Source organism: Lepisosteus platostomus, chromosome 2 (genome assembly GCF_059453375.1).
Source record: "Lepisosteus platostomus isolate fLepPlt1 chromosome 2, fLepPlt1.hap1, whole genome shotgun sequence".
NCBI lineage: Eukaryota > Metazoa > Chordata > Actinopteri > Semionotiformes > Lepisosteidae > Lepisosteus > Lepisosteus platostomus.
In genome coordinates this window covers 11,879,106-11,897,480 of record NC_142612.1, presented here as the reverse complement: position 1 = coordinate 11,897,480, position 18,375 = coordinate 11,879,106, and the positions used below count along the sequence as shown (strand labels likewise).

Sequence of the window (18,375 nt, the reverse complement as noted above, 5' to 3'; positions counted from 1 at the left end):
TATCTTCAAAAAAGCAGAGCTGAAAACTCTTATAAAAGTGGTGAATTGTACTAAACTATTACATATCAATTTTTGGATTTTCCCTGGTGAAATATCTTCAGTTCCCATTTGATTCTGATGCGAATATTGTGAAGCTTTGGGAAAAAAAGAAATACTGAGTGTTTAAAGACTGAGTCTTCTGGTGAAAAAAATAAGCTTTCAAAAAGAAGGCTAGGGAGGCACAGGGAAATCATGTTTTTGAAGCTTTCAAGGTGTGGAGTCCAGTGACAGGAAGAAATCGCTCAAGGGGTTGGTGAACAACTTATATACATTATCTGCAGAGGAATTGAGTAGTGTATTTCTGTACTTAATGCAAAATAGTGGTATCTAAAAGGAAAATTAAATTCCTGGAGCAACCCAATTTTAGACTCCATCTACAACTGCATAATGTAGATGCCTACAGTACACAGTTACCATAAATCAATTTAATGATGGACCCACATTTTTTTATCTTTTACATTTTATTATACCACTTTTCTGATTTATATTGGTTCATTTGTTCTCTGCAATATGCAGTTTTCATTTTTCACTGATAGCAAACCAGCAGTCATAGAGCTACAGTCAGAGGTTTTGTGTGCATGTTTGGTATCTAGAAAAAATGCTGAGTGACCTTTACTTCTACTCTTAATTTATATGAGTGTTACCAGGGAAACTCTTGTAGGCACAACTAATACAATGAGATAGTAATAGTTCTTTTTTTCATTTCTTTCCTTAGCTGAATGAACAATAAAAAAATCTATATTAAGGTTGGAAGTATACTGTAGATGTCTATGTTGTGAATGTTTATTTTAGTGCTACAATATGAATGTATTTTTTCAGTCCTAATTGATATCTCTTGGATATAATATTTTGAATTTTATTACAATAGAACAAAATATTGTAATAAAGTATGGTGTAGAATCTCTATAATCCAAAGCAATATAAATATAAAGCAATATGTATGAGATGTAAGGATGAGACTAATGCCTTAATTACAACTCATTTAAAAGCTATGTAATTTGCATGTTTCTAGAATATATAAATTCATATATGCTGCACCTCTTGTTCCATAGGTGTGAGAAGAATCTCAGTTGATTGAATGGCTTTGTTTTTACCCCCCCAAACAATCTTTGAAAAGTTTTTCTAAATCAGTTCATGAACTTTGGGCTTATGGACTCTTGAATAGGTTTGTTTGCCTGTATTAATTCAAAGTCCAAGGGTTATGCATCATATAAATACACAATTAATTTAGAAAGGCAAAGACAGTTATTGACAGTGCATACAATGTCTTATACACAGGCCTTTTTCTGGATATTCCTCTCCCCTTTAGCTAAGTTTGTCCTTGATCAAATGCACACGTTTTGCAATTAACTAAAAACATTTGCCGTCATTGTTCTAATGCTTAATAAAAATATTAAAAGTGAAATATGGACAAATATATCTACTGCTAATGTCAGTACTGGCTGCAAGGAAATCAAATAGTTTAATAAGATCTCTTTGGGCCATGATATCTTTAGGGTAGATGAATGGTTCTCCAATGAGCTTGAATTAAGTGGCTATTGCAGTGGTTCAGTCAGACCCACAACCTCTCATTCAGCTGACAGCTATACTGAGTCTATGTGGTAGTTCATTTCAGGGGGAGAAAACTGGACAGGGTCCACCTAAGCTAGCTTAATTTTAATAAAATCATAAGTAGCGTGTCTACAGAAACCCAGACAGGCATTGAAAAAAAAAACGGAAAAGAATGCATAAGTTATTCCTTAAGATAGTGCACCATGAATAACTATTGACATCTACCCTTGATGTTTATTCATCATTAAAGAGTGTTAATTAGGAAGTGATAACAAGATGGTTTTATCTTTGAGTCATTTTAATGTTGATCATCATATCACGTTCAATAGCTACTTATCCAATATAGGGTCGAGACTTGCCCAGGAAGCACTGGGCACTAAGCTGGTTACACCCTGGAAGGGATATAAGTCCATCACAGGGCACACACAGACACCAACACGCACACACTCACACCATGGACAAGTTTACAGAAGCCAATTAATGTGTTCTACATGAAGAATTTGGTTCTTTCGTTTTTTAAATTGTTTTCCCTTCCATTTATATTGTTCCTCCATAAAACAATAATAATTAAGAAGCTCTTTCTTGCCAGTATTGTTTATGGTTATTGTTACAAATATTGCAAGTGACTATTGAAGCGTCTTGATGAATCTACATCAAATGAGTAACATGTGACCGGTGTTAACATTTCCAGTTCTTGGAAGCTTCGAAGCAAGAATAAGTTTGCTGAGATGCAGGGGTAGGCAATTCAAGGATCAGAGCAATCCTAAATTTTATCTAAGTTAACTAACTTCTGTGTAAATGAGCAGTCCGTGAACAGAGCACAAAACAGGCAGACAGAAGGGACAAAAGAAGAAGGAAGAGACAGGAGGGACGACAAGGGGCAGAAAGTCGAGTGCTTCTTGTCCTGATCCATAAAGACCAGATTAGAGATAAGTATTTGAACTTTGTTAATAGAGCTTTCTATTCTATTCTTTCTCACAAGTACACATCTGGCTCACTGCCCACCCCTATGACTTGCAACTCGCTACGAGAAAATCAAACCAGTTTGATTTTATTGTAGCGAGTCGCAGAGAGTTGTAGGGGATATTAAGAGCACTATGACTGAGTCGATGGAGGTGTCACACTACACAACTAATGGTAACGGCAGGCGCTGTGACTCTCTACAACTTTCTGTGATTTTCTTATGATTATGTATATAAAGGCTACGACTGAAAATCCTAGGAAATGTCGTGTAGTGTGACGCTGGCATTAGTTACAGTACTTTGATTTTCTGTGTCTCTCAGGTTAAATACAGCCTCTCCTGGTTAGTGTGAACATTTCAGAATAGGGAGATTCCCATTGATTTGGTAGCATCCAGGTTTACAGGTATTTGCTGTAGCAGGCTTGACAGTAGTCTGGGGGTTTTCTGGGTGGTCAGGACATAGGCCTCTTGAACACCTTTTGTGTAAAATTGTAACTTGCGTCCAAACATGTGTGTTGTGCAGTATGTTGATGTTGTGTGTAGTTTTACTGTGCTGATAAATATTTGTTTAAAGGGGAACAGCTGTCCCACTTTTTTTCAGATCAGACGTTATAGAAAAAATCTACAAATTTCTAATTATGCACAATATCATGAATTTTGTGAAAGTACCATAAGTCGCCATGTTGTCGCAAACTCGCTTTTGAGTTCCCGCGAATTGCCCTTCCTGGTCACTAGTCTCTGTAATAATTAATGTGATGTATGAGCGAATAAATACAGGTTGTGCAGCAGACATATTACCGCAGAAATGTTCCAATGTGATCTGCATCCAGAGGTCACAAGTAAGTAGTATTTGTTGGCTGAATGTCTCCAAATCAAAAGCAATATTTCTATTGGACTAAAAGAGATATAGTCACAAATCTGTTTGTTTACAATGTCAAACGGGCTGCATACTGTATGTCACCAGAAGTTTTGTTGCCTCGTTCTGAATCACAGAATATGGCGCTGTGCATTTCTGGAAATCTCGTCTGTTTTATAATGTCAATTGGAAGTTTTACAAGATACTGTGTCCATTTTACTTTTATTGCTGTTTGAAATGCACTCATGCTGATTCTTTCTAACCCCAAAATATGAAAATAGCATTGCAGTTCCTCTTTAACCAGTGTGCCTGAATTGTTACTCTTTTCACTAAAGCTTTGCCAGAGCACAAAGAACTCAGGTGCCTCTAATTATAGCAACCCCTTGGGTATATTCCTGGGGAAATAATTTACAAGTTGGAGGTTATGATTATTTAATTTAAATACTGATTAATTCACTTGGCTTATTTCTGATAATTCACTTTTTTTCAGAACCCCCGTTTGTAGCGTTATGAATCATACTTATCATATTCTTCTATAAGATCAATTATACCTAGAATTTAAAGGATGCAAAGGAGCATATCAAAGGTGTGAAAAAACATATCTTTAATTAAATTTTATTCTACACTCTATTTTGCAAAGTATCATTCAATAGGGAAATCAGAATCAGAAGCTCTTTTGAAAGAGGACATAAGTAATTTTTAAAACTATGCTAAGTTATTCCTTTTTAATAAGTTGCATAAATTATGTTTAGTAAAGATAAATAAAAGCACTGTAGCAAAAGTTGGCAAGTACAGATGAAGAGATTTCTGTTGGATGCCAATGCCCATAGTGGAGGTCTGAAATCCCAAAGCTTTAGGAAGATTCGAATTGAAAACTTGAAATGCTTTCATCACATCACAAAGTGAGGATTATTAAACAGCCTTTAGTGTGTTCTGTATTCAGGCTAAATTAAAGTGGCTTCACTCAGTCTGCTAGACCTCAAGGGTCCAGGTAATTAAATTTTAAGAAGTAATTCAAAAATCCACAGTTAGTCAATAAAATAATGAGGCAGAAGATGCTGGGTGAATTCATCTGTATTTCCAGTGTCTTTGGTTGCATGTTTCTCTCTGAGACAAAAAATATGCTACATTAATGATGTCACAAGTGATACAAAAGCAGCATCTTATGAGTTATTTCTTCAGATAAAAAATGCAGCAATGAAAACATATCTTAACTTTAGAGACCTGTACATACCTTGTTGTGTCATGTCCTGAAAAAAACATTAAATAGTAATGAACCCACAATGCTTTTTAACCTTTCTTAACAAGTGAGCATAAGATAAACAGTACATAATCATACAGTATGTCCAAAGCTTTGTTTCAAATTGTATTGTCATTCTGGTTTGTGCTGGTATGACGCATCACAAAGTGCGTGCCTGGTGATTTCATCGATCCTTGGTAGCTGTTAAAATATGTGAGTGTTTACAGTTTAAGAGCTGCAGTCATTTTATTCATACAACACAATGCTTGTTTTCCAGGAATTACAACGGTATTGACGATGACAACAATCAACACCCATCTTCGAGAGACTCTACCCAAGATTCCCTATGTCAAAGCTATAGACATGTACCTGATGGGCTGCTTTGTTTTTGTCTTCTTGGCCTTGCTTGAATATGCTTTTGTCAACTACATCTTTTTTGGAAGAGGCCCACAAATGCAGAAGAAGCTTGCAGACAAAGCAGAAAAGGCTAACAATGACAGGACCAAATATGAGGGCAACAGGGTAAGTCTCCTTTATGTCTGTTCATTTGCATTGATAAAGTTAACTCAGCCTATCACAATGAAGAAAACCACTGATATAAACTGTTTTAAAATATTGGAATAACTTTATGGTGTATGCCTTGAATTAATAAATAAGTATCAGGAACTTCTTTATAAATTCCAAATTAATAGAAGGCTCGCATAGCATGCTCAAATATTATATGGTTTTTAATCAGAATAATGTTCTGTGTAATACCAATTTAACAATCCAATAAAGTGAAATTCTCAAATGGATTTCATTCCGTGTTCGCACACAAATGAATATTATTACTAGGTTTTACATCTTAGTAAAAAGTGATGATTCTTAAACTTAAAATGATGCTTCTGGAATTCCACAACAGAAGAAATGAAAGAATAATATTATTTTTATGTTTTGTAAAGATATATCAAAGTATTAGCCTATTAACGCTGTACTCACAATGACTAGATTACATAATCTAGATTCCATAATCCATAATTGAATTGGTGCCTCAAGTAACAGATATATTGTAATTAGTTGCTTAAACTTTCAAAACCAAGCATAAAGAAGTACCATACAAAAATTACCAAAACAGGACAAACTCCTTTAGCATCAACAGTCTTTACTGACCATTGTTTGTCCAAAATTCTTAAATATGTAAATGATATTAAATTAAATATATATATATTAAAATAAACTAAAACAAACTGGTAAAATAATTTATTAAGTGCCAGAATGTTCTGTCTTCATTAATTGTGAGTGGCTTGCCAGTAATGTAGTATTAAAACCTTTGGAAGTGAGAAATAAACAAGAACAACTGTGGATGCAAGAATGCAGAGTAGGAATTTAACTGTAAGGACCGCAACTACTACCAAAATATGCCCCTTCAAAACATATACTGTAAACCCTTCAGGATGGTGAAAAGTATGTGGCCCAGTTTCTGAATCAAAAATATTTCTGAAGCTGCCATCAAACACTTGAATTAAATTAGCTCAATGTATCTGCTGTTATCTGATGCTGCACGGTGAGATGTAGTCTAAAGTGATTCTAATGTAGCAACCTCCATTAAAACAAGTGGTTAGTCCCAGGAAGGAAGAGATTAGGTTGCACCACCATACAGTAAGTGCTACTCAGAATTAAAGGTCCAGCATCTAAAAATGAGTCAGTAAAACAGAAAACTTAAATTTCTCTTTGCAAGTACAACCAATGTGGAGAAAGTGGCACTACCACCCTGATGCCTGATCTTGTCAGGTCACAAATTTAAGAAAGTTGGACCTGGTGGTAGGTCTTCAGGTTGTAATCTAGGTTTAGCTGGAAGTGGTAGTGGTATACCAGTATACTCTTTCCTCTGGTCCAGACATTTATATATAAACCATTCATATAATTTAAAACAAAACTAACTTATAACAATTAAATATGAGAAACATAATACATTGGTCAAAAAAGACCATGAATATGTATGGTGACAAAGAACACTGTGTTGTAGAAGGTTATGTCCTTTAGATATAAAAATGTCAAACCAAAGTCCAGACTTGGTCATTGAAGGCTCCAGGGCACTCATTAGATTAAGGGTGTTCACCTCAACATCCTGGCTAAACTCTACCATTAACTTGCACAACCTTGCCCCTCTAAACCTTCCTCTTCATCATTGGAAACATCATTTTTGATTTCTCCAGTGGTCTCTGTAGTGGGTTTCTGGAGCATAACGGCTTAGGTGGGCCACATCCTACATATTGGAGTAATTTGGGATCATCTGAGATAAAAAACACCATACAGATTCAAGTAAATATTATCATAAAGTCTTATCATACATACAGTAAGAGTCAAAATGCCCTGGAAAAGTAAGTAATACTTCATATAAACTAATCCATATTTATTTTGCAAATCTGAAGCAATTAGCTCTCTTCAGTTTAAGCCATAGATACGCCTATTGAAAAACAGTGCTGTTGCCAATGTACAGTATCTTGATCAGGATGTTAACTTAATAGAAGATATATCACAGTTAACTAGGAATAACAGAATAATAAGACCAAGAATGACCTGTATTTAAAGGATTATGCAGTTTTTTGTAAATAGTTTGGCTAACCTCCTGGCCACAGAACAAGAAAGCTAGGACCCCCATACAGAGTGAAGAGTGAGGGGCAGCTGCAAAGGTGGAGATGAGGTGGAGGTGGGATGCACAAGACGTACACGTGGAAGAGAGGGATCATATATAGTATTTATAGTACTATAAATAAGGAGTAAATAAGGAGTAATCAAGAGTAATTGCTAATTATTGACTGCTGTGTTTGAATGAACTTGCTTGTTGTCATCCCTCCTAAATGTTCATTACAAACTTCATTATATCTTCTATTAATATATAGATTCTGGAGAATTACTGCTGATAACAAAGCCAACTGAAAAGAAAGAGAATGAGACAATGTTTTATATTTGTCGCAGAAAGCTAAATGACCTTAAGTACTGTAAAGGCCAGTCTGCTAAAGTCAGAACATTTTTAAAGGTTTCACCTAATTTTAAAAAAGTATAAAAAATGGTGTGAATACGGAACTAGAGTACAAGGTAAAAGTGTTCATAGAGCATAGATTTATGTGTGGAAAGATGAGGGGTTAATAAACTACCAAGATTAATAATGAACAGACCCTTACCAAATTTCCACTTTCGTTTACATTTGATACATTAGTGGCTTTCATTGTATGAAATTAATATTTACATGTTAATATTACTGACTATTCCCCTAATTTTTTTGTATTGTTCTGATGAGGCTCTCACAAAGAAGATTTTTTTTTTGCCGTAGTCTGTTCTGGAAGGAGGCAATTGCAAGCCAACGTCTGTTAAACAGTCCAATCAGGCGCAAGAGCATCGGCACTCACGCGCGGTGAGTGTGGATCTGTGGCTGTGTTTCCCGCTGAACATCCCTGAATCATTGCAGAAAAGCAAAACTTTCTATGGAAGACAACAACATTCAAACCGCCAAACCATTTGTTAAGAGATCACTTTGTCCGTTGTGCAAATGGTCATTTGTTTTGCTGGTCACATGTGGTCCTCCTTCCCCTCCTTTTTTGTGCATGCTCAGCTTTGCAACCTTCTGTACATGCAGACAGCTTTAGCTTGTTTACTGATGGAGTAGTTGGGCTGATTTATTTAATTCCTATTCCTATTGACAAGGAATCATTCTGGAGATATTTTTTTAAGGTCTGCCATTTTGGAGTAGCTCCAAACAGGTGCCAGAATCAGAAAGAGATGTGAAAATTTTTTAACAAGACATCAGATTCCTTTAGGTCATGTATGATACCATGAACAGCACTTTGATCCTTTACACCAATGAATATGACAACCATATTTAATTAAATAGCCATTTTAAATTCAGTACAAAAGGTCAAAGCCAGTGTCTGAAGTCTATTTCTCATTTCATCCACAAGGTCTTTTTCTGCATCTCTTGTAAATATTTCAAAATTATTGGAAAAAGACATTGAAGAATTTGCCCCCAAACTGTCTGTTAATTTAAATCTATAAAATGGTCTGTGAACAGGTGTCAGGGAAAATTAAATTGATGTAAACTGCACTAAGCTTTTTATATCTCCAAAAATGATCAGAGAATATAAAGATAAAAAATGTTCAATGTCTTCAATCATTTTGTATCAACAGACAACAGTGCAACCGTGAGAGACTGAAGAGAATTTTGAAAAGCATAATGTAAAAATTATGAAGCTATGCAGGAAAGATGAGACTCTGCCATAATATAATCTCTCTCATAATCTCTTTCATTCACAATCATGGAATGGATGGATCACATTTCTTTTTTATGATTACAAATTACGTAGTTTAAAATATTGTCCAAACAACTGAAATTAAAAATATGAGAACAAAAAATAAAATAGTGAAACAAACAAGTATTTTTGGATTAAATGTAGCCATCACAGATTTCTGAAATATTGGAAACAATATCAATTCAAAACACCATACTGTATATTTGAATGCACAAACTAAAGATGAGTGTGCCTTAGCTCAAATTATTAGCACTTCTGAAAATTCTGTCTGGGGAAAATTAAGCAGACAAAAATGTAAAAATGGAGCATGCTTTAAAAAGGTCTTTCTATAAATAAAATTAATATGAGGCATCTTTATAATATTATAGGCTGGGACTCTTTTGTCAATATGTTTGATATAGGACTGCTATTGAGATGGTTGCTAAGGACAAGGTGAATGTACAATTTTAGATTCCATCTTAGAATCCCTCATAAATCTTGTCCATTATGCATTACTTTATCTGCATTAAGCTCTAAAAATAAAGACACGAAACAATGCACATTGCTCCGGCTGTTCAATAATTGTACCCCTCAGGTTCGTTTTAATGAACAGCATTTTTCTTCCTTTCTTTTTCAAATTCTTTTATTGTAGACGTTGGTATACCAAAAAGCTCGCCCTCTTTAGAGGAGGGAACAATCATTAAAAGTTAGTTTGAAGAGGAATAAGCTTTGAAAAATCACAAATAGGGACCTACTGCAATTGATAACTCTATATTATTACACTGACTATTTTTTCCAGTAGCTTCTACAATAAACGCATAGCCTGTGCCATGTTTACAGGCTTAGTCCTTTTTACTTAATTTTTTGCAGAATAAGAGAGAAAACTACTGTTTTATTTTAAAAGTTCAAAATATTTTTCTGAAATTTATCTTGCTGATTTTTATAGAGCATTTGCTAGAATTATATGCATCCCAAAGAATCTACTGCATATGCCTTCTTCTTAATCTTAATGCTGAAATCACTTGTATTTAATTCAGTAATGTCTACTCGACCCACCTTAATATACTGAGGAGTTTAAATCTGCAATTAAAAACATTTGTAAAGCCCTTTCATATTCAAAGAAACAAAATCTTAATTCTAACCTACATCAGATGTTTCTATGTAAATAACAAAAATATATTGTGTAAAGTATGCTGTTCTAAGAAAACAAGCAGCCTTCCTTTTGTACGATGCCTTCCCCTGGCTGGGGATTTAATGAATGATCTCCAGTACATGTATTATAAATCAAATCGTACCACAGTCTTGAAAACCAGCTGCATCAAAGATCTGCAGTCCATTGAACATTGACTGTAAACAAAAAAAAATCAGTCTTTAGGGACATCACTTCCCCTTCTGTAGATAGTATACATTTCCTTTACTTTTAAGTTAAAAATACATAACTCATACCTGCTGTAAAACTTTGCTATCTGTCATAGCCCTGTTTCACAAATAAAATATTTATTTTTATTTTTTTATTTTAAAAAATGAAGAAAGTGCTAGATTTTCTCTCAAATACAATATCTTAATACTTCTGCTTTTCTAAATAAATAAGCAATGCAATTAGCATTTCTGCTTGTTAAGCATCCAATAGGTATTCCGCAACTGTCTATTGTGAACTTGATTATTAATGATCTTGTTGCATTAGTGAGTGAGTTTAAATACAAATGTTGAACAGTGGAAAAAAGATGCTTTCATGAAAGACATACAGTATGGTATACATGTACCTTTAGCATCAGTTGATTACCCACTGCATATTTAAGCAAATATAAACTTTTATATTTATAGCTTCAAACAATATTTAATGTAGCTTTGGAATTTTAATAGAAAATAATCTGCATCTTTTGGAATGTATAGTACTGCACAAAAGACAAATACTTCTCCTTTGATGAAAAGTGAAAGCCAAGGCATTATGTCAAATTCTACTGAGCAGAGAGCACGCTCCCATTTTCTATTATAGTGTGGTTTTGATTTGAGTCACGAACAAATGCTGAAAATTGTCTTAAAACAGTATTTAGGATTTATCATCTCATAACACACTTGCTCAATGGACCAACAGCAGGGCTAAATTTACTGCAGCTCATCAGTCGCACCTAACCCATCTATGTTGCAGATGATGTACAGTTGCAAGAAAAAGTTTGTGAACCCTTTGGAATTACCTGGATTTCTGCACTAGTTACTCATAAAAATGTGGTCTGATCTTCAACTAAGTCAATAATAAACAAACACAATCTGCTTAAACTAATAACACACAAACAATTGTACTTCTTCTTGTCAATATTGAACACATCGTTTAAACATTCACAGCCCAGGCTGAAAAAAGTATGTGAACCCTTGTACTTAGTAACTGGTAGAACCTCCTTTAGCAGCAATAACCTCCACCAAACGTTTCCTGTAGCTGCTGATGAGATTTGCACAATGGTTAGGAGGAATTCTAGACCATTCCTCCTTACAAAACTGTTTCAGTTCATTGATATTTCTGGGATTCTTTGCGTGAACAGCTCTCTTCAGGTCATGCCACAGCATCTCAATTGGGTTGAGATATGGACTCTGACTTGGCCATTCCAGAACATACTGTATATTTTCTTCTGTTTAAGCCATTCTGTTGTTGCTATACTCCTGTGTTTCGGGTCATTGTCTTGTTGCATCACCCAACTTCTATTAAGCTTCAGGTGACAGACTGCTACCCTGACATTCTCCTGTAAAATTTCTTGATACAATTTTGAAATCATTGTTCCCTCTATGAAAGCAAGCTGTCCAGGCCCTGAGGCAGCAAAGCAGCCCCAACCCACGATGCGCCCTCCACCATGCTTCACGGGTGGGATGAGGTTTTGGTGTTGGTGTGCAGTGCTTTTTTTTCGTCCTAACAGCTTTGCACATTTCTGCCAAAGAGTTTTTTTTGTGTGTCATAGAACATTGTCTCAGAAGCGTTGTGGAACATGCAGGTGGTCCTTCCATTAACATCATTCTTGTTCAGTGTTTTTCTTATAGTGGACACATGAACAGAGACTTTGGCAAGTTCAAGAGATTTCTGCAGGTCCATTGTTGTTACCCTAGGGTTCTTTTTCACCTCCTTCAGCGTTGCACACTGAGTAGCAACAGTACTGAATTTCCTTCATTTGAAGACAACGCCTTTAGAAATGCTTTTGTAGTCTCTTCCAGCTTTATGCATCTCTAGAAGTTCTTCTTCTAAGGTCCTCTGATATTTCTTTTGATAGGGGCATGGTTCACATAAACAGTTCTTTCTTGAGAATAATTTTTTATAGGGTAGGGCACCTCCAACCCACACCTCCAATGTCATCTCATTGATTGGAACACCTGACACCAATTAGCTTTTGGAGAAGTCATTAGCCTAGAGGTTCACATACTTTTTCCAACCTAGACTGTCAATGTTTAAGCGATGTTTTCAGTACGCATAAGAAGAAGTACAATTGTTTGTGTGTTATTAGTTTAAGATTGTGTTTGTCTATTATTGTGACTTAGTTGAAGATCAGACCACATTTTTATGAGTAAATAATGGAAAAAACAATGTAATTCCAAAGGGTTCACAAACTTTTTCTTGCAACTGTATATTAAAGAAAATAATAATCATTTTAGGAACAGTTTATCATGCTTCTTTACAGACTTTTTCATGCTAGATCTTTGTTACTGTATTGTTCTACAGTATGTGCATCTTTTGCATGTGCAGTTTTATCTTATTTATGTGTATCGTGCATTGTCATGTGTACTGTATGTATAAGTGCATTATTTAAACCGATAGGACTAATGTACAAATGTGTATGTAACGTTTGTGTATTAGAGAAATTTAAAATGGCCGTTACTTTGCAAATAGAGTCTAAAAAAAAAATGCACTGTAACTTTGGAAGTGTTGCACAGAAAGTCCATTGGTATTTCAGTCTTACAAAAAAAAAACATCCAGTAAACAAATTTATTTTGGTCTGGAAATTCACACACAATCTGCAAAGATCCAAGTGTTCCTGATTTTTGAAAATCTGATAATTTACATTAATTAAAACAGTGTCTGATTTGGCAGTCGGAACGTGGTAAAATTTCACCTTATTCTTTGATGACAAACATTTAGATGAAAACAATAGATGACTATGCAGAATACTCATTTTAGATAAGATGGGTGTTGCTCAGCACCTTTGGTTATAGTGCTCTGTCCAGCAGTTACTCTATAAAGCCCTCATATGAAGCATATGATAGACTACATAAACTCTGTGAAGAAGGTTTCATGTAACCTGACAGGACATTGTATGGAAAATATTTTGCGAGAGGCAATTTCTCAAAAAACAAAATGATGGAAACTGAGGGTTTTTTTTTCCTAAAAAATAATGCCCATAAAAGGTGTTCTAAAGCAAATGTATCACTATTTCAAATCTCACAGATTGAATTCAATTATCAAATAAATATGGTCCCCTTGATTTGTACTAAATGGCAGCCCTGTGTGTAAATCCTCTTTTAATGTTTTGATACATTTCACAACTGTCTAACCAGTACTCTCTACCTACCGTATTTGTAAGATCTTTGGTGAGCTACAAGTGTATGTGCTAAACTATTATCGAAGGTAATTTTTGCATTAGAGACAAATGCTTCCCTTTTTCATACTCCAATGAAATATGCTGTATATTCATTTCACATTCATGTTTCATACCAGTATTGTTTCTTACTTCTTTTTAATGTTGGCTATTTAAAAACGGGTGAAAACCTAGCTCTGAAGCAAAAGCTATGGAAATCTCCCAAGTAACTACTATCTGATAGAGCAATGTAAAATGTAATCTAAAATAAAATGCTCTTACTCATACTTACATATGTACAGTATATACTGTATTTACAATACTTTTTTTTTATATTTTGAATCTAGGTGGATGCCCATGGAAATATTTTGTTAACGACATTGGAGATTCACAACGAAGTGGCAGGCAACGAGATCACAACCAGCGTCACGGAATCGAGGAATTCCTCCACAGCCTTCGACAACTCAGGAATCCAGTACAGGAAACAGAGCATGCCTCGGGAAGCCGTTGGACGTCACAACTTGGACCGCAGCGCCCAGCTAAAGAAGAGCCGCCTAAGGAGAAGGTCCTCCCAGCTCAAAATAAAAATTCCCGATCTGACTGACGTGAACGCTATTGACAGATGGTCGAGGATAGTGTTCCCCCTAGCATTTTCACTCTTCAACTTAATTTACTGGCTTTACTATGTGAACTAAATGTTGAGTTGGGAATCTTTGGTTCTTTCTTTTTGAAAAGACTGCTTCTATGTCAAGGGTAGAATTGTTTACCCCTTTTGTCAAAGTTTTTATACTTGCAATTTTACCCAAAGTAGGGTTTACAAATGAATTGCGAACGTTCACACACAATTTTATAAAGACCTATAAAAAATGGATACCCACCGAATATAAGCACTGAAAGAGCATGCATGATATAATCAAAAAAAGTGGGAAAAAAACTACTTGCCCATTTCACAGACTGGAAAGAAAGAGCTATAACCTGATAAATAAAAGCATATAGTAATGACTGCAGTATTTAATCTGAACCTTATAAAATGCAATATACAGAAATGTGGGTTTGATTAAACAATTAGGTTGTAGTACCATTAAAATTATACACTTTCCATGTTCTGATGATGCTCATATTTATGCACATGAAAGTAACGGGATGTACATAATCATGTTTTATGATGCTTATGGATTCAAATTTTTGTGATGATATCATATGCATATAAATATATTTGCCTTGAGTAGGTATGTTTCTCATGGGGCACACTATGCCCTGTTTATCGTAAACTGCGCTATGTAATCTTGCTTTACAGTATGTATTTCTTACAACACACTCTAGAAAACAATAGATCTTAAAGCATTTCAGGATACAGCTTTGTTTAAAACATCTCATTAACACAAGGGTTAATGTTTTTTCAACAGAAAGAAAAAAATGCTTGAGAACATAATTTGCTAGCAGCACTGAAAGTGTTGCATTTAATATTATTTTTGATGTTGGTTAATTAAGAATGAGAATCCTGTTAAAGGATCAGAATTTTTCTAATGTATTTTGTTCATTTTTTAGATTGTTATACAATTACTTGTCTCAGGATCCACATATAGACATATATACAGTACATAACATTTACTGACATCAACACTTTTATCTTTGAAGTCACATTGAAAGCACCATAAATGTTGTACTTAATTTTGTAAGATAACTATATATCCATATATAGGTGACTATTGCATAGTTTATTTTATCTTGTGCTTTATATTGTGACAGCATGATTTTATTTTTGTGTAGATTACATACGGATCACAGTTTGTTTTTCCAGCATTTTATTTTTGGTTGCTGCTAACAGTCATTCTAATACTTTTTGCAGTGTTTTGTGAAACAGTGACTGTACATAGCTTGCTATGTTATTACATACAGTATACAGTAAAAGTGTACTTCAATAGGTCTATACAAACCACTTCCTCAAAATGACATATGGCCATTCAATAAATATCTAAATGCTGTTCACAACATTAATTTATTGGGTTAATGTTATATATAAAGTATATTTATTACACTAGTAGTTATTCATTATTTGTACATTATCAGTACAGTATATTACACACTATCTTACTGTGTTAACCTTTTTATTTTGAAACTGTAAACCCATATTCTGTTATTGCATATAACACAGTGATAATGTGTTTTTTATCTGTTTCTGAGGTATACAGTATGTGAGGAAAACATTATTATAAATAAATTATTATATTATTATTATAAATTAGGAATTGCATCAGGAAATAACCTTGACTGAATAAAAACACATTAAATTAAAAATACCAAAACAGGTATAGAGGCAAACAAGAATTTATGGAGAAAGTTAATTAGAAACAGGACATAATGGGTGATGGAAGTTAGTATTCTTAAACAATTAACTCAAATTACATCATCTCTGTGTTAAAATATCTCAGACTGCAGGCCATCAAAGCACGGATAGTGATTCTTCTGCCCAGGGGGTGTATTTCAATCAGGAAATAACCACAATTCCAATATATACAAAACGGTATCAATAGTGAATGATTTGTTTCTAAACACTTACCCTTTTTTGTTATTTACATTTTAGTGATAATAAAACATTTTGTAAGAAACAAATAAAACTTTCTATTGGAAATATATATATTATTTTGTTGTTACTTAGTTTTTCCTTTTTTCTTCTTTTCCAGTTACAGAGTATTTGTAGATAAAACTGGCAATATGCACCCCACACTATTACAGTCTATCTTCAGTATAATGGGAACGTTTTAAATATTCAAAATTTTGTCAAAAGACTAGTTCAACACTAGTTTTGAAAGAAAGGTTGTTTGTTTTGGAAGTTGAAAGTACATCTAAATTTACATGTTTTACATGCTATATAAACGGGTATTTTATTTAAAGCCATTTTCCCTTATAAACACAATGGTTTGACATCAGGCCACTATTTTGGCATTTTGGATTCAGTCAGCAGGCTGGCTTAAAGACAAGTGGCACATTTCTCAAAGCTTTTAAAAGGTCAGGGAGGACAAGCAATCATGCTGCTTTGTGTCAGGTATCAGAGGTTTTCAGAAATCTGGAGAAGACTTAATACAATTCATCAGATATAAGTACTGTACATTCTTACAGTGTGTCACAAAACAGGGAGAGACATGTGACATTTGGAGAAGCTGTGATCTGGTATCACAGCAGAGTCCTTTCAGGTCAATATCATGAGATATGAATAGAGAAGATAAGAACTGCCCACACCCGTATAACCTGTAAGCCCTAGAAGTAATAAACTTGTTAGTTTCTGATAAACATGACTGGTAACTAGGATACTAAAGCCTGTGATAAACTACCAACTTCTCATTTGTTATTGCGGAATCAATCAATGTGCAGTAAGGGCCTAAGTGAACCTGATGATTGCAAAGAATTAAGCATTACATTTCAGCATCCAGGTGTTTTTTTCTTCAGGAGTCATTTCCCAGTGCCGATATAACTTTATTACTCTTTTATATTGACAACAAGCAGCTTCTTGCTAAAATTGGGATGTACAGTACAGTGACAAAGTAACAAATTTATCTTTGATATATATATTTTTAATACCTAATGCTCTAAATGTGTGTGTTGGGAATCAGATTGGAAGATCACCATTATTTAAGTATGCTGAGGACAAACTTATGGTTTTACATAATAACAAACTTTATTATACATAGTATTATTTTCTCGTCTTATGTAAAAGTGCATTCATTGCTACTGTTTCCATTGTTGTATTGCCTTTGCACACCGTACTAAAAAACAATCTATTTTTATTTTGTCGTTTACAGCTCTAGATATTTGTGATTATTTTAAATTTTGGTTATGTACTGTAAGCTGCATACAAAAAGCCATAATGCTAAGTTTAAGTATGGTATTGTATAAAATCATTATGTTGTTTTTAGATTAGTACAGTAGAATCACTTCATAGCTTCAATAAAGTGTAATTTGAGATTTGTCAAGATATTGTAAACCATTAAGACATAACTCTTCATAAATGGAAACCAAAATTGTATCCAAATTTATTTAGGTTTCATATTTAAGGTGTTTTTTGTTTTGAAACAAATGTAATTGTAGGTTTAATTTATTTAAAAATAGTCATTTTAAAATACATTAAGAAACTGAGACTAAACATTTTTTTTGTCAGGGATATTAAGTTGAAATCATGAAAGAATGAATGTATTTGCTTCAAACACTCACTTTAAGTTATATCTATTACATAATTATGTCTGTTGTGTTTGTGTTTACAAATCCCTGTAAGCAAAGTATGGTTTTATAACTTAAGGGAAGACTTCACTTCAGATTAACTACAGATATTGAGATACACTGTAGGTAACGTGAATGTGAGTGAGATACTTTTTGCAGAAAAGCAATAAAAGATTGTTTAACAACATGTTTGCATATTGTGAAGTTTATGATTTGTATGCTCATGTAACACTGCTGCTTTTTTATTCTTATGTTTAGGTATTCATAAAGTTTCTGCCAAAAATAAGCAATTTTAAACTTTGGTGAATCCATGTTTCTTAGTTAACTGCTCCTTCTTCCCATAAATATATACTGTAGTGTTCTTTTAACATTTTTTCACTTTTATTGATTTCCTTCTGATAATGAAACTGATGCATAGTGCATTAAACCAAAACTTCCATACTGTACATAAACATAATTCAAGTCTATTATTTTTTCATGTTGGGTATACTTGTTTTAATCATAACTTCTTATTACTTGATGTCATAGAACCACAGCAAATATTTTTTCACCATATTTCATGATATACAGTACAGTACATGAAATTAAGAAATCCTACTGTATGTTGTAAAGTCAATGCAATGTAGACTGGCGTGACAGTGAAAGTGTCTTTTTTCAGTAGAATAACAAGCTCAAATACTGATGGTGCAATGTAA

General features: G+C 34.0%; 1 protein-coding gene across 4 annotated transcripts in view; it reads left to right on the top strand.

Annotated features, from left to right (window-relative positions):
- Positions 1-17,867, top strand: part of gabrb3 (gamma-aminobutyric acid type A receptor subunit beta3) — a 113,842-nt gene extending 95,975 nt beyond the window's left edge. For 2 of the 4 annotated variants that reach the window (XM_088598165.1, XM_088598183.1), the window contains 3 exons: positions 4,925-5,169; positions 7,961-8,041; positions 13,813-17,867. In XM_088598165.1, coding sequence (XP_088454291.1) covers positions 4,925-5,169; positions 7,961-8,041; positions 13,813-14,160 — 674 coding nt within the window. In that variant the 3' untranslated portion in view covers positions 14,161-17,867. The remainder of the gene's footprint in view (positions 1-4,924; positions 5,170-7,960; positions 8,042-13,812) is intronic. The other 2 variants (XM_088598175.1, XM_088598191.1) reach the window with 1 other exon arrangement.
- Positions 17,868-18,375: the final 508 nt, after the last annotated feature.